The sequence below is a fragment of the Lepus europaeus genome, chromosome 20, assembly GCF_033115175.1.
Source record: "Lepus europaeus isolate LE1 chromosome 20, mLepTim1.pri, whole genome shotgun sequence".
Lineage (NCBI taxonomy): Eukaryota > Metazoa > Chordata > Mammalia > Lagomorpha > Leporidae > Lepus > Lepus europaeus.
Window position 1 is genome coordinate 11,546,048 of NC_084846.1, and position 16,388 is coordinate 11,562,435.

Below are 16,388 nucleotides of genomic sequence, written 5' to 3' on the forward strand. Positions count from 1 at the left end.
ACCTCACAGCACCAGCACACCCGTGAAGACTGCCTTTCATAGCAAAGCACTTTCTAGTTTCTTTCTGAAATTTTTGAACTGTGGCAAAAAAAAGACACATCATATAAAAATCTACCGTTTTAACCATGTTTTTTTAAAAAAACGTGTAACTCAGTGGCATTAAATATCTTCACACCACATCTTCCATCGGGCTGGTTCACTCCTCAGTGCCTGCGACAGCCAGGGCTAGGACCAGGCTGAAGCTGGGAGCCAGGAACTCCATCTGGGTCTCCCACATGGGTGGCAGGGACCCAAGCAACTTGAACCATCTGCAGCCTCCCAGGGTGCACGTTAATAGGAAAAAGGAATCAGAAGCAGACCCAGGGGCCAGCGTTGTGGTGTACTGGGTTAAGCCACCAGCTGAGACACTGGCATCTCATATGAGCGAGGGTGCAAGTCCAGGCTGCTCCATTTCCAATCCAGCTCCCTGCTAATAAAGGCATCTTGGAAAGCAGCAGAATATGGCCTAAGAGCTTGGGCCCCTGCACCCATGTGGGAGACGAGGATGGAGCTCCTGGCTTCCGTCTGCCCCAGCCCTGGCCATTGCAGACAATCCGGGAGTGAACCAGCAGGTGGAAGATCTCTCTGTCCCTCATGTGTGTGTGTGTGTGTAATTTCAAATAAGTAAATAAGGCTGGTGCCGTGGCTCAATAGGCTAATCCTCCACCTGTGGCACCGGCACCCGGGGTTCTAGTCCCGGTCGGGGTGCCGGATTCTGTCCCTGTCGCTCCTCTTCCAGGCCAGCTCTCTGTTATGGCCCAGGAGTGCAGTGGAGGATGGCCCAAGTGCTTGGGCCCTGTACCTGCATGGGAGACCAGGAGAAGCACCTGGCTCCTGGCTTCAGATCGGCGTGGTGTGCCGGCTGCAGCGCGCCGGCCGCAGTGGCCACTGGGGGGGTGAACCAATGGAAGGAAGACCTTTCTCTCTGTCTCTCTCTCACTATCCACTCTGCCTGTCAAAAAATAAAAATAAAAATAAAAATAAAAAAAATTAAAACAAGTAAATAAATAAATATTTTATAAAGCGTGGGGTGGGGGAGAGAAGGCCAGCATTGTGGCACAGAAAGTTAAGCCTCCACAGTACTGGCACCCCATATGGGCACCAGTTTGAATCCCAGCTGCTCCAATTCTAATCCAGCTCCCTGATAATGCACTGGGAAAGCAGAAGAAGATGGCCCAAGTGCTTGGGCCCTGGACCCGCATGGGAGACCTGGAAGAAGCTCCTGGCTCCTGGCTCCTGGCTTTGGATTGGCCCAGCCCCAGCTGTTGCAGCCATTTGGGGAATGAACCAGTGGATGGAAGATCTCTCTAACTGTCTTTCACTCTCTCTCTGTCTGTAGCACTGCCTCTCAAGTAAATAAATGAATCTTTATTTTATATTAAAAAAAAAACACTTTGGATTGGTGACAAGCAAAGCTGCATTTGTCAAGAACAGTGAGTTTTTGCACATATCTGTGAGTCAAAAAAAATAAAATAAAATAACTGATATCGGATGTAGTCCCTAAGCAATGGCCAGAACTTTGCTGATCTGAAGCCAGGAGCCAGGAGCTTCTTCCAGGTCTCCCACATGGGTGCAGGGGCCCAAGCACTTGGGCCATCTTCTACTGCTTTCCCAGGCCATAGCAGAGAGCTGGATCAGAAGTGGAACAGCTGGGACTCGAACCAGCGCCCTATGGAATGCTGGCGCCACAGGAGGAGGCATAACCTCCTATGCCACAGCACCGCCCCATAGATGGTTCTGCTTTATGGATAAGACTGAGTCGTGGACTGAGTGCGGGTAACCAATGCCTGGAGCTTCATGGAATGTAGAACAGGTGCTTATAGGGGTGGCCGGCAGCTGTGTGCCAGGGTCCTGCATAGCGTGTACACGACGGGGTTCAGCAGCGGCGTCACCACCGTGTAGAACACAGCCACCAGGCGGTCCCGGGCCGGGTGGCCGCCCGAGTCCGGGCGCAGGTAGATGATGGAGGCGCAGCCGAAGTGCACCACCACCACAGTGAGGTGGGCCGCACAGGTGGAGAAGGCCTTGCGCCGGCTGGCGGCCGAGGGCATGCGCACGACGGCGGCCACGATGAAGGCGTAGGACAGGAGGATGAGGAGGAAGGAGACCAGGACCACCAGGACGCTCAGGAAGAAGATGGCCAGGGCCCGGCGCGCGCTCTGGGCGCAGCTGAGCCGCAGCACCGGGCCGATGTCGCAGAAGAAGTGCTCCACGCGCCGCCCGCCGCAGAAGGGCGCCCAGAAGACCAGGCAGGTCTCGGTCAAGGCCACGGAGAAGCCGGCGCCAAACACCAGGGCCCCCAGGCCGAGGCAGACCGACGGCCTCATGATGAGCGCGTAGCGCAGCGGCCGGCAGATGGCGACCGAGCGGTCGTAGCCCATGAGGGTCAGCAGGAAGCAGTGGCTGCAGCCCAGGCCCAGGAAGAAGAACATCTGCGCGCGACAGCCCGCGATGGAGATGGCCTGGCTGCGCAGCAGCAGGTGCGCCAGCATGTTGGGGATGGTGACCAGCGTGTAGCAGGTCTCGGAGAGGGACAGCACGGCCAGGAAGCGGTACATGGGCGTGTGCAGGCTGCGGTCGGCGTGGATGAGGGCGATGATGGTGGCGTTGCCGCCCAGGGTGACCAGGTAGGTGAGCAGGAAGAGCGCGAAGAGCGTGGGCCTCAGGTGCGGGACGCTGGAGAATCCCACCAGCACGAACTCGGTCACCCGCTCCGTGCCGTTTCCCGGCTGCTGCTCAGGAGCCTGCGGAGAGAGACAGGGGGCTGCTGGAGTCGCCTCCGCAGTCGCCAGCAGACAGGGAGAGAGACCCCCGGAGGGGCGTGGCCCGGCTTCCAGACATCTCAGGGCAAGCCTGAGGCTCTTCAGCGCCTAAGGGAATCTCCTTCCTGCGGGAGCGCACCCGGGAGGCAGCAGGCCCGGCCCAAGGGGCTGGGTCCCTGCACCCACGTGGGAGGGAGGGAAGGAGGGAGGGGGGCCGGGAGGAGGTCCCGGCTCTCGGCTCCCACCTGGTGCAGACGCGGTTGTTGGAATGAACTAGCAAGTGGGAGCTTTCTCCCGTTCTCTCTCTCTGCAGATTTTAGAATGAGAACCTCTGGGCTGGCATTGTGTGGCACAGTGGGTTAAGCTGCTGGTTGCTTTGTCTGCATCCCATACTGTGGGCAATGCCGAGTCCTAACTGCTCCCCTTCTGATCCAGCTCCCTGCTAGTGCACCTGGGAAAGCAGCAGAAGATGGCTCAAGTGCTTGGGCCCCTGACACCCATGTGGGAGACCCGGATGCAGTTCCCAGCTCCTGGTTCCTGGTCCAGCCTTGGCAGTTGCAGGCATTTAGGGAACCTACAATTGGAACATTTAGGGAACCACCAAATGGAACATCTCTCTCTATCTCTATCTCTATCTCTATCTCTATCTCTCTATTTCTCTCTCTCTACCTCTCTCTCTCCTCTGCTTTTCAAGGTAATAAATGTTTTTCTCAAAAAAGAAAATTTCTTCTGTAAAAAAAAAGGTGATTGATGGTGCCAGTGCTGAGGTTTAGTGGGTTAAGCCACCATCTACAGCATCTGTATCGCATATGGGTACAGGTTCGAGCCCCGGCTGTTCCAGTTCCAAACCAGCTTCCTGCTAATGTGCCTGGGAAGGCAGTGAAAAATGGCTCAAGTGCTTGGGCCCCTGCACCCATATGGGAGACCCAGAAGAAGCTCCAAGCTCCTGGCTTTGGATCAGCACAGCTCCAGCCATTGCGGCCAGCTGGGGAGTGAACCAGTGGATGGAAGACCTCTCTCTCTCTCTCTCTCTCTCTTTCTTCCTCTCCTTCTCTCTCTGTGTAACTCTTTCAAATAAATAAATAAATCTTTTTTTAAAAAATCCCATTATTTAATCATTCAATGGGAGAATATGGATGAATCTGAAGGACATGGTTAATTGAATAATCCAAGCCCAGCAAGACAAAATTGCATGACTCCCCCCATGTAGACTAGGGTATAACAGCTAAGTTGATCCAAAACCAGGAGCCAGGAGCTTCTTTCAGGACTCCTCTCCCACACAGGTGCAGGGGCCCAAGCCTTCGGCCCATTCTCTGCTGCTTTCCCAGGCCATAGCAGAGAGCTGGATCGGAAGTGGAGCGGACGGGACTCTATCTAGCGCTCATATGGGATGCCGGCACTGCAGGCTGGGATTTTAACCCACTGCGCCACAGAGCCGATATGCAGTTACGAGTTTTAAGAGGAAGGACAGGGTGGAGAGGGCTGCTTTTGCACCACCTGGTGGCCATTTGGTGTACTCTAAGGAGAGGAAATAAACGCAGTGGCCCTGCACCTGCCCAAGCTCATCCCCAGCTGCCTGATAACAGGAGTGGAAATGATGGCTTCAATGTCTGGGAAATGGCTGGTTTTGTCTTGGAAATTTGCATTTTAAATTCTCGTTCCGAAGATATATTTAAAGAAGAGGAAGACAACATACAGCAAGACTGATGGAATCCCAAGATTCCATCTCCCAAGATTCACATCTCGGGACCATGAAAGAACTTAATGGGAACAAAAGGGCTGTGAGGGAGGGATGCCCATTGCTCATGAATGGAAGAAAACCAGGAAGCATGAGGCAGGCGGCCATGAGGATCTTGTGGTGGGGTGCATATTTTTTCGTAAAGGGGGGATATTTTAGTATCTATGGGCTGTGTCAGCTCAGTCACAACTGCTCAGTGCTGGTGTGCAAACAGCCATAGACATTACGAAAATGTGTGTGCACAGCTCAGTTTCAATAAAACTTTATTGGCAAAACAAGCCAGGGGCCAGATGGAGCCTGCCAACCCCTGATTCATCACAAGTAAAGCTAGAGGAGCATTCAATGTAGTGATAGTCTCAGAGGCGGGGCCAGCACTGTGCTTATCAGGTAAAGCCACCGCCTGCAGAGCCAGCCTCCCACATGGGCACTGCTTCCCGTCCCAGCTGCTCCACTTCCGATCCAGCTCTCTGCTATGGCCTGCAAAGTGGTGGAAGATGGCCCCAGTGCTAGGGCCCCTGCACCCACATGGGAGACCTGGAATAAGCTCCAGGCTCCTGGCTTTGGCCTGGCCATTTCAGCCATTTGAGGAGTGAACCAGCAGATGGAAAATTCTCTCTCTCTCATTCTGGCATTCAAATAAATAAATAAATCCAAAAACCGAAAACAAAAAGGCACCACTTTGAACGCCGAGTGTACTAAAATCACTCCTATGTGATTAGCGTAGTCACTGAATGATCTAAGCAGCAGGTGTCTGAGTGACGCTGAGCTCTGTGGGAAGAAGGAAGGGCAGGGAAGTCGTGGGAGGGGACGCAGGGGTGTGAGCGGTGCTACCCAGAAGCAGCTGATGGATCTTACAGGGAGAACTCAAAGCCAGGCTGAAGGGCACCCAGCTGTGACAGCCACAGACAGAGGGGACCCTCTGGGGACAGTGTCACAGGCTCCCCCAGGAATAGGTCAGTCCCTCCTGGGCATGGCACACAGGGGCTTTGCAAAGGACACCGACAACAGGACACGCTGAGTGCAGCAGTGGCCCCTCCCACAGCGATGCAGCCTGCCCTTGCTTACCTCCCATGACGGGGAGGTCGCTACCTGGCGACACACTCCCCATCGCAGTGAGCAGGCATCTGTGCAGTGCTGGGGCAGCCCTGAGGTGCAGCAGGGTGGAGAACAGGGCCCTTATCTGACACCAGCCGAGGCTGGGTGTGAATGTCAGTGCCCTGGCTTCCTGGGGCTGGGTGACCCCAAGCAGCTGGCCCAGCCTCTCTGAGCCTGTGCTGTGAGAGCAGATGGTAAGGGGTTGGCATTGTGGCACAGTGGGTTAAGCTGCTGCCTGCAGGCCTGGCATCCAATGAGTGAGCACCAACGGGAGTCCCGGCTGCTCCCGCGTGACAGCCGCAGAACAGAAGCCCAGGAGTGGGAAGCAGTGGGCAGATTTGAGAGGGACGAGCCAGGGGCTCAGACTGTCCCAACCCCTGCGGCATCTACATCCTATCAGAGTGCAGGAGAACCCAGACTCCCCCACCTAGGGCCACATTCCCTCTGAGCTCCAGATGTCAGCAGAAGCGTCAGAGTGGTGATGACCTCGGAATGCTGTCTCCTCCTCCAAGCCGTGGAGGAGCTGGCTTTGACCTGGCCCAAACTTGTCTGTTGTGGGCATTATTTGGGGAGTGAACCAATGGATGGAATTTCCATCTCTTCTCCCTCTCCCTCTCCCTCTCTCTTCCTCTCTTCCTCTCTCTCCCTCCCTCTCCCTCTCTCTTCCTCTCTTTCCCAGACTCTCTGCCAGTCTTCCTTTTAAATAAAATAAATCTTTAAAAAAAGGGAAATAGATATTTGTTATAAACAGTAGCCACAAGAGAGCTGGAGAAGCCACAAAAAGATTAGACAAAATCGACTTTAAAACAAAAATTGTTGCAAGAGGACATTTATAATAATACAATTCTCAGTAGCTCAAGAAGATATAATAGTTATGAATATATATGCACCTAACAACAGGGCATCAAAATACATAAAGCAAAAGCTGGCAGAAATGAAGGGAGATTTAGTTAATTCAACACTAATAGTGGAGTCTTCATTACCCCAGTTTTAATAAGGAATAGGACAAGCAGACAAATATAAGAGGGCAAATTCATGAAACACAAAATAGAGAAGTCAAAGAAGCCATTGAAAACAAAAGTTAGCTGCTGACAAAGATCAGCTACACTATTAAACCTTTAGGAAGGAAGAAAAGGAGGGGTGAGTGATGATGTACAACAGGTCAAGCTTGAGACAGCTGCATCCCATATCAGAGTGCATGGGTTCAAGTCCCAGCTCTGCCTAATTCCAGCTTCCTGCTGATGCGCACCTGGGAAAGCTTCAGGTGATGGCTCCAGTACTTGGGTACTGCAGCCTCCCACATGGGAGTCCTGGATTGAACTCCAGGCTCCTGGTTTTAGCCTAGCCAAGACCTGGCTATCATGGACATTTGAGGAGTGAACCAATGGATGGGAGATCTTTCAAATAAATAAATGCATTATTTAAAAAAAAAAGACTATAAAACATTCATGAAAAAACAAGACCTAAGTGCAAGCAAAGATGTCAGAGGTCAGAATAGTCGACAGTTCCTGAGAGTCCATCAGCTTCAAGGAGGCAAACAAGAACACAGGGACAATACAAGGAGGAAGCCAGGGCCCCCTGGGAGCACAGACACTGCCTGTGTCCACCTGGGGTGACCATGGAGGGCTTTCTGGAGGTGGTGATGCTGGCAAGAAGCAGGCGGTCGCCAGGAGTGTGGGAGGAGAGAAAAGAAATCCCCTGCTGAGGAATGGGCTGGCGAGAGGGAGGCAAAGCTGTGAGGGGCAGGGCAGGGGCAGGTCTTCACGGATGTCCCTCCCACTGTCTGAGTGTGGGTGTGAGGGGAGCAGTGGCTAGGTCTGGAACCAGAGAAGGTGGCAGAGGCCAGATGCCCAGGGTCTTGTGGGTAAGGCTGGGGGGTTTTATTTTATTTTTTTAAAGATTTATTATTTATATGAAAGTCAGAGTTACACAGAGAGAGGAGAGGCAGAGAGAGAGGTCTTCCATTCTCTGGTTCACTCCCCAGTTGGCTGCAACGGCAGCAGCTGCACCAATCCAAAGCCAGGAGCCAAGAATTTACTCTAGGTCTCCCAAACAGGTGCAGGGGCTCAAGGACTTGGGCCATCTTCTACTGCTTTTCCAGGCCACTGCAGAGAGCTGGATGGGAAGTGGAGCAGCCAGGATTCGAACCAGCGCCCTTATGGGATGCCAGCCCTGCAGGCAGTGGCTTTACCCACTATGCCACAGTGCCCGCCCCAAGGCTGGGGGGATTTTAAACCTTGCTCCAAGGGCCATGGGGAGCCGTGGAGGGTGCTGGAGAGGGGGCAGGAACAACAATGTTCTCTCTCACAGGATGGGGCCAGGACAGAGGTGAGACTGGATGCAGGGACAGTCACTGCAGGCTCCTGGGACAGCCTTGAGATAGGATCAGGAGGGGAGACGGGGGATCCGGTGACCCAGTCCGGGGAGCGTGTGGACCAGGAGGCTGGGACCACCATGGGGCACTCAGACTGGGCACCGTTTCTGTGACAGCCTGCCGTGGCCACTGCTTCCACCCCACCCTCCGTGGCCAGGGCCCAGGGTTGCTTTCCCAGCACAGGCAGGCGCTGGGCGCAGCAGCAGAGCCAGGAGAGGGCTGGGGTGGGGCAGCCCCATCGCAAACGGAGACTGCACCTGTCCCTCCCCGCAGTCGCCCGCTGGGGAGGCGGACCCAGGGGAGGGCTGGGGTTCCAGGAGGAGCAGCCCCTCATTGCCGCCCGCCTGCGCCCCGTGGGGCTCGTTAACGGCTGCGAAGCCCCAGGGGCGGTGGGGCTTCAGGGACCCCCAGCGCATGAGGACCCGAGCCCTACAGCCACTCTGATGCCAGGCAGAGCGCGATGTGGGCAGGGACGGTGCGCGCACGCCTCAGCCATGGTGAGTGGGCAGCCAGGGCCTCTGCCAGCCTCAGCCGGGGAGCGCGGAGAAGGAGTTTGTGGCCCGGGGTCCAGGTCTGAGAGACCCCCCGCAGAGAGCAGCAGCTGGGGGATGGGGAAGGGGGAATGTGGCAGAAAGATGCTCAGAGCTGGAACTCGGGGTGGGGGAGACTGGGGTCTGCCCGGGGCAGGGAGGGGCGGCAGAAGAGACCACACCTGCCCCGCGCAGGGGTGAGCAGGTGTACACCACTCACCTGTGGTTTCAGCATGAGGCCGGAAGCGAATGCTGGCAGAACCTGGGGCTGCGTGAGCGAACACCTGGCTGCTCACAATCCCACTCTCACCCCTGGATAGACACACCCACAGTGACACACTCACCCTTGCACACCCACACTCAGACTCACACTCCCCCTGCAAGCCCACACACATCCAGGTAGGATCCCAACCAGGAGTTGCCCCCGCAATCCTCCCTGGCCTCCTGGTCTCCCCCGGTCCCCCAACCCTCTGTCCTGACACCTGAGCACACCTGAGTCAGGGCAGGCCCCTCCTCTGCCCACAACCCTCCATGGCTCCCACCTTCCTCCCACTCAAAGCCAGGGTCTTCCCGACTGCCCTGTGCTGCCTGCCCTGTCCCCTCCCCGCCTCACCTCCTCCCTCTGCTTCTTTGTCTCTTCCTCTCTGGCCCTCCTTGCTGATGCTGTTCCAGGTGTGTTCCAGCCGCAGGGCCTTTGCACAGGCTGTTGGCTGCACCCGGACTTCTCTGCCCTCACACAACCTCTCCACTGATTTCCTCACTTCCCTCAAGTGTGTGAATCCAGGGTCTTTGCTGCCCAGTCCTGGGGGTGACATCTGACAGTGGGGGAGGAGCAGAGCCCGAATCCCAGCTCCCCAAGTTCAACTCTGCTGTTCCTTATCTTTTTTTAAAAAGATGTATTTATTTATTTGAAAGTCAGAGTTAAACAGAGACAGGAGAGGGAGAGGGAGGGGGAAGGAGAGGGAGAGGGAGAGAGAGAGAGAGAGACAGAGAGAGAGAGAGATCTTCCATCCGCTGGTTTCACTCCCCAATTAGCTGCAACAGCCAGAGCTGTGCCAATTCGAAGCCAGGAGCCAGGAGCTTCTTTTGGGTCTCCCACATGGGTATAGGGTCCCAAGCACTTGAGCCATCTTCTACTGCTTTACCAGGCCACAGCAGAGGCTGGATTGGAAGTGAAGCAGCTGGGTCTTGAACCGGCGCCCATACGGGATGCCAGCACTTCAGGCCAGGGCATTAACCTGCTGCAGCACAGTGCTGGCCCCTGCTGTTCCTTTTCTAACTCGCAGCCTAGCTGGCTGATTCACATGTTGGCAGCTGATTGCCTGACCCCCTCTTCTAGAACCTTCTGTCCCCCCTCCTGTGCGGGGTTCTGTTCTCTGCCATGTCCTCACTGTCCAGGGAGCACCCCGCACAGAGCAGGTGCTCAGTGAAGGCGTGAGGGGTAAGCGGAGCCTTGAAACTCACAGCCTGCAGGGACAGAGCCCTGGCTCCGAGCCCAGCTCCAGCCCTGGAGGATGGGGGTGCACGACCCCTCCCCACACCAGCCCCTGCCTCGCCAGAGAAACACAGTCACAGCCGCCCTGGCCCCAAGCCCTAGAGTGCAGGACTCAGCCCTGCTCTCCGGCCCTAGGACTTCTGTCGCCGAGCTCATGGCATCCACATCTCCTCTCTGTCTTGTTCTTTAAAGATTAATTTATTTACTTGCAAGGCAGAATGTATGCATGTGATGTGTGTGTGTGTGTGTGTGTGTGTGTGAGAGAGAGAGAGAGAGAGAGAGAGAGAGAGAGAGAGAGAGAGAGAGAGAATCTTTCATCTGATGGTTCATGCACCAAATGGTCACAACAGCCAGGGCTGGGTCAGGCTGAAGCCAGGAGCCCTGAGCTCCAGCTCGGTCTCCCACACAGGTGCAGGGGCTCAAGCACTTGGGCCGCCTTCCACTCCTTTCCCAGGTGCATCAGCAGGGAGCTGAGTCAGAAGTGGAGCAGCCGAGACTCCCCTTGGTGCTCACTCATAGGATGCCAGGCCTGCAGGCAGCAGCTTAACCCACTGTGCCACAATGCCAACCCCTTACCATCTGCTCTCACAGCACAGGCTCAGAGAGGCTGGGCCAGCTGCTTGGGGTCACCCAGCCCCAGGAATCCAGGGCACTGACATTCACACCCAGCCTCGGCTGGTGCCAGATGAGGGCCCTGTTCTCTCCGCTGCCACCCCAGGGCTGCCCCAGCACTGCACAGACGCCTGCTCACTGTGATGGGGAGTGTGTTGCCAGGTAGCGACCTCCCCGTCATGGGAGGTAAGCAAGGGCAGGCTGCATCGCTGTGGGAGGGGCCACTGCTACACTCAGTGTGTCCTGTTGTTGGTGTCCTTTGCAAAGCCCCTGTGTGCCATGCCCAGGAGGGACTGACCTATTCCTGGGGGAGCCTGTGACACTGTCCCCAGAGGGTCCCCTCTGTCTGTGGCTGTCACAGCTGGGTGCCCTTCAGCCTGGCTTTGAGTTCTCCCTGTAAGATCCATCAGCTGCTTCTGGATAGCACCGCTCACACCCCTGCGTCCCCTCCCACGACTTCCCTGCCCTTCCTTCTTCCCACAGAGCTCAGCGTCACTCAGACACCTGCTGCTTAGATCATTCAGTGACTACGCTAATCACAAATGATTTTAGCATGTTTGGCCTCTATGAGGGACTTCTTGGTGTCAAAACGGATTTATTCAACCTTTTTAAGAACAGTAGACAAAATTTACCATGGAGGGAAAAAAGCCCTCTAAGAAATTGTATTGCTTCTGTTTATAAAAGCTAGCACTCCGAAGGCTGGCGCCACGGCTCAACAGGCTAATCCTCTGCCTTGCAGCACCGGGTTCTAGTCCCGGTCGGGGCGCCGGATTCTGTCCCGGTTGCCCCTCTTCCAGGCCAGCTCTCTGCTGTGGCCTGGGAGTGCAGTGGAGGATGGCCCAAGTGCTTGGGCCCTGCACCCGCATGGGAGACCAGGAGAAGCACCTGGCTCCTGGCTTTGGATCAGTGCGGTGCGCCGGCCGCGGCAGCCATTGGAGGGTGAACCAACGGCAAAGGAAGACCTTTCTCTCTCTCTCTCACTGTCCACTCTGCCTGTCAAAAATAAAAAAATAAAAATAAAAAATAAAAAAAAAGCTAGCACTCCTAGTAGGATTATTGGGAAATTTAGAACATATGCCTGTTTAGTTTGACAGTGCAAATCTTACTGTTTTGTATCTGTTGTTCATGAAAAATATTTGTGAGTTCTTAAAAAGCCATACATTGGGGGCAGGTGTCATTCAAATTAGGTCTAGGTACCATCCGGGTTCCTACATCCCGTATTCAAGTGTGGTCCAAGCCCCCACTGCTCCACTTCCCCTCAAGCTCACCTTGGGAAGGCAGCAGGTGCTGGCTCAAGTATTTGAGTCCCTGCCATCCACCTGGGAGACCTGAATGGAGTTCCATGCTCCTGGCTTTGGACTAGCCTGGCCCACCCTGGCTGTCATGGGAATTTGAAGAATAAATCATCAGATGGAAATTTCTCTCTCTCTCTCTCTCTCTCTCTCTCTCTCTGAAAATAAGTATTTTTTAAAGATTTTTGTATTTTTTATTTGAAAGTCATAATTACATAGTAGGAGAGGCAGAGGGAGGGGAGGGTATCTTTCATTTTCTGGTTCACTCCCCCAGATGGCTGCAACCATCTGAGCTGAGCCAATCTGAAGCCAGGAGCCAGGAGCTTCCTCTGGTCTCCCACATAGGGGAGGGGAGGGGGAAAAGGGAGGAGAGGGGGAGGGAGAGATCTTCCCTCCATTGGTTCACTCCCCAGATGGCTGCAACGGCCAGAGCTGGGTCAAACCAAACCCAGCAAACAGGAACTTCATCAAGGTCTCTCATGTGGGGTCCCAAGTCCCCTGGGCCCCTGCAGCCACATGGAAGACCCAGATAAAGTGCCTAGCTTCTGTCTGGCCCATCCCTGGCTGTTGCAGCCATTTATGGGGTAAACCATGGAATGGAAGATCTCTCGATTTGATTTCTCTCTCCTCTCCTCTCCTCTCCTCTCCTCTCCTCTCCTCCTCCTCTCTGTAACTCTTTCAAATAAACAAATCTGTTGAAAACACTTAAAATTTAATCCCAAGCTATTTTCAAGATTCCACACACTCTTATTCCCTATACTGTCCAATAGATCTCTTAAAATCTGTTCTCTCGTCAAACTGAAATGTCGTCTTCTTTGACTAACGTCTCCCTAACGCCTCCCACCTTCCCACATACGCCCCGTAGCCACATTCTACTCTCTGCTTCTGTGAGTTCAACTTCTTTTATCCGACAGCAAGACAGAAAGACAGACAGACAGAGCTCCCATCTGCTGATTTACTCCCCAAATACCCACAACGGCTGGGTTTCAGCCAAGGCCAAGCTGGGATCCCGGAACTCAATCCAGGCTTCCCATAGGGGCAGCAGGGACCCAGCAACTTGAGCCATCACCGGCTACCTCCCGCGTCTGCATTAGTGGCAAGCTGGAGTCGTGAGTCAGAGCTGGGACTCAAACCCAGGTACTCACCTGTGGCACATGGGCACTGAACCAGCATCTTAGCTGCTAGACCAAACAATCTTCCCACAGTTCAACTTTTTGACGTTCTGCCCGTTAAATGAGATCAGGCAGTGTTAGTTCTCTCTGTGCTTGGTCAATTTTCCTCATTGTCACTTTAAAAGATGGGATTTTCTTTTCCTTTTTAAGATGTATTTAATTATTGGAAAGCCAGAGAGAAAGGGAGAGAGAGAGAGGGAGAGGGAGAGAGAAGGAGAGAGAGCAAGAGAGAAGGAGAGAGAGGGAGGGAGAAGGAGAGAGAGATCATCCATCTGTTTGTTCACTCCCCAAATGGTTGCAAACAGCCAGGGCTGGGCAAGGCTGAAGCCAGGAGCCAGGAACTCCACCTGGGTCTCCCACATTGGTGGCAGGTACCCAGAGCACTTGGGCCATCTTCTACTGCATCTTCTCCAGATGTATTAACAGGGAGCTGGATCAAAAGTGGAGCAGCCAGGACTTGCACCGGTGCCCATATAACACCAGCATTCCAGGTGGTGGCTTAACCCATGACACCACAACACCGGCCCCCACAGAAGTCTCTTTGGTGGGTGCATTTCATCAGCTAACTCCTGAGAAGCAGGCAAAGACTGCAATATTTGCAAATATTCATATTATATATAACTATACACAATATGTTCATATAAATATAAATAACTTGATAGCAAGTTAATCAAACAGAAAATTAAATTATAAAATATGGAATTAATTTTAGCTAATTAATTCAGGTCCATCCATCAAGCAGTGCCCAGGGCACACATTATTATTTCAAGGTGTGAGAATTTGCTTAATTTTTTTTAAACATCCAAAGAAAAAAACTAAAAATTCCAGGATTGGAGATCACACTTATCTTCATAACAGCATGGTTATAACATGCGATGTTTAGGTTTTCGGTTTTCCGACATTTAAGAGAGAAATAATAGTTCTGGGCATTGCCTTTTTTTTTTTTTTTTTTTTTTAATTTTGGAAGTTAGAGCGACAGAGATGAAGAGATAGATCTTCCACCCGCTGGTTCACTCCCCAGATGGCCACAACAGCCGGAGCCGTGCAGATCCAAAACCAGAAGCCAAGAGATTCTTCCAGGTCTCCCATGCAGGTGCCGGGGCCCAAGCACTTGAGCCATCTTCTGCTGCTTTCCCAGGTGCACTAGCAGGGAGCTGGATCAGAAGGGGAGCAGTTAGGACTCGGCATTGCCCACAGTATGGGATGCAGACAAAGCAACCAGCAGCTTAACCCACTGTGCCACACAATGCCAGCCCAGAAGTTCTCATTCTAAAATCTGCAGAGAGAGAGAACGGGAGAAAGCTCCCACTTGGCTAGTTCATTCCAACAACCGCGTCTGCACCAGGTGGGAGCCGAGAGCCGGGACCTCCTCCCGGCCCCCCTCCCTCCCTCCCTCCCACGTGGGTGCAGGGACCCAGCCCCTTGGGCCGGGCCTGCTGCCTCCCGGGTGCGCTCCCGCAGGAAGGAGATTCCCTTAGGCGCTGAAGAGCCTCAGGCTTGCCCTGAGATGTCTGGAAGCCGGGCCACGCCCCTCCGGGGGTCTCTCTCCCTGTCTGCTGGCGACTGCGGAGGCGACTCCAGCAGCCCCCTGTCTCTCTCCGCAGGCTCCTGAGCAGCAGCCGGGAAACGGCACGGAGCGGGTGACCGAGTTCGTGCTGGTGGGATTCTCCAGCGTCCCGCACCTGAGGCCCACGCTCTTCGCGCTCTTCCTGCTCACCTACCTGGTCACCCTGGGCGGCAACGCCACCATCATCGCCCTCATCCACGCCGACCGCAGCCTGCACACGCCCATGTACCGCTTCCTGGCCGTGCTGTCCCTCTCCGAGACCTGCTACACGCTGGTCACCATCCCCAACATGCTGGCGCACCTGCTGCTGCGCAGCCAGGCCATCTCCATCGCGGGCTGTCGCGCGCAGATGTTCTTCTTCCTGGGCCTGGGCTGCAGCCACTGCTTCCTGCTGACCCTCATGGGCTACGACCGCTCGGTCGCCATCTGCCGGCCGCTGCGCTACGCGCTCATCATGAGGCCGTCGGTCTGCCTCGGCCTGGGGGCCCTGGTGTTTGGCGCCGGCTTCTCCGTGGCCTTGACCGAGACCTGCCTGGTCTTCTGGGCGCCCTTCTGCGGCGGGCGGCGCGTGGAGCACTTCTTCTGCGACATCGGCCCGGTGCTGCGGCTCAGCTGCGCCCAGAGCGCGCGCCGGGCCCTGGCCATCTTCTTCCTGAGCGTCCTGGTGGTCCTGGTCTCCTTCCTCCTCATCCTCCTGTCCTACGCCTTCATCGTGGCCGCCGTCGTGCGCATGCCCTCGGCCGCCAGCCGGCGCAAGGCCTTCTCCACCTGTGCGGCCCACCTCACCGTGGTGGTGGTGCACTTCGGCTGCGCCTCCATCATCTACCTGCGCCCGGACTCGGGCGGCCACCCGGCCCGGGACCGCCTGGTGGCCGTGTTCTACACGGTGGTGACGCCGCTGCTGAACCCCGTCGTGTACACGCTACGCAACCAGGAGGTCCGCGTGGCGCTGCGCAGGACGTTGGCACGCACCTGCCGGCCACCTAAATAAGAGAGCCAGAGAAACAGAGACAGACAGGGCTCCATCTTACTGGTTCACTCTCCAAATGCCCACCTGCTCCTGAGCCAAAAGTTTAGACCACAGGAGCCAGGAACTCAATCCAGATCGCCCACGTGGGCAGCAGGAACCTAACCACTTGGAGCCAGCCTTGCATTGGCAAGAAGCTGGAGCCAGCAGCAGAACCAAGGGACTGAACCCAAGCGCTCTGATATCGGATATGTTCATCTTATCACCATTAATGGGTGCACCTCTTGATAATTACTTTCTTGTTTTTTTAAAGATTGATTGGTTTTATTTGAAAGACAGAGTTACAGAGAGCAAGGTCTTCCATCCACGGGTTCACTCCCTAATAGCTGTGCAACAGCCAGAGCTGGACCCTCCACTGCTTTCCAAGTTGCACTAGAAGGGAGCTGGATCAGAAGTGGAGCAGCCGGGACTTGAACCAGGGCTCACATGGGATGCCACCACCACAGGCAGAAGCTTAATCTACTATGCCGTAGCCCCTGGCAGTGGGAGCTTTAAGCTTTAAGACCTTGTTAGGTCATGAGGCTCAGAGCTTTGGCATAGATTAATGCCATCACCCCAGGAGTTGCCTAGTCATCCTGGGAGTGGATTCTATACCCTTCCCCTCTTCCTCTCCCTCTCCCCCTTCCTCTTCCTCTCCCCCTCCCCCTCTCCCTCCCCCTTCCTCTCCCTCTCCCTCGACACTCTC

General features: G+C 54.9%; 2 protein-coding genes across 2 annotated transcripts; one reads left to right on the top strand and one right to left on the bottom strand.

Moving 5' to 3' along the window:
- Positions 1–1,856: 1,856 nt before the first annotated feature.
- Positions 1,857–8,773, bottom strand: LOC133749312 (olfactory receptor 10T2-like). Its single transcript, XM_062178504.1, has 2 exons — positions 8,759–8,773; positions 1,857–2,783 (listed from the first exon to the last, which is right to left on the bottom strand). Exons 1-2 carry the CDS (start codon positions 8,771–8,773, stop codon positions 1,857–1,859), a joined length of 942 nt encoding a protein of 313 aa, XP_062034488.1.
- LOC133749313 (olfactory receptor 10T2-like) lies at positions 8,772–15,667 on the top strand. The gene is made up of 2 exons (XM_062178505.1): positions 8,772–8,810; positions 14,714–15,667. Exons 1-2 carry the CDS (start codon positions 8,772–8,774, stop codon positions 15,665–15,667), a joined length of 993 nt encoding a protein of 330 aa, XP_062034489.1.
- The last annotated feature ends 721 nt before the right edge of the window (positions 15,668–16,388 follow it).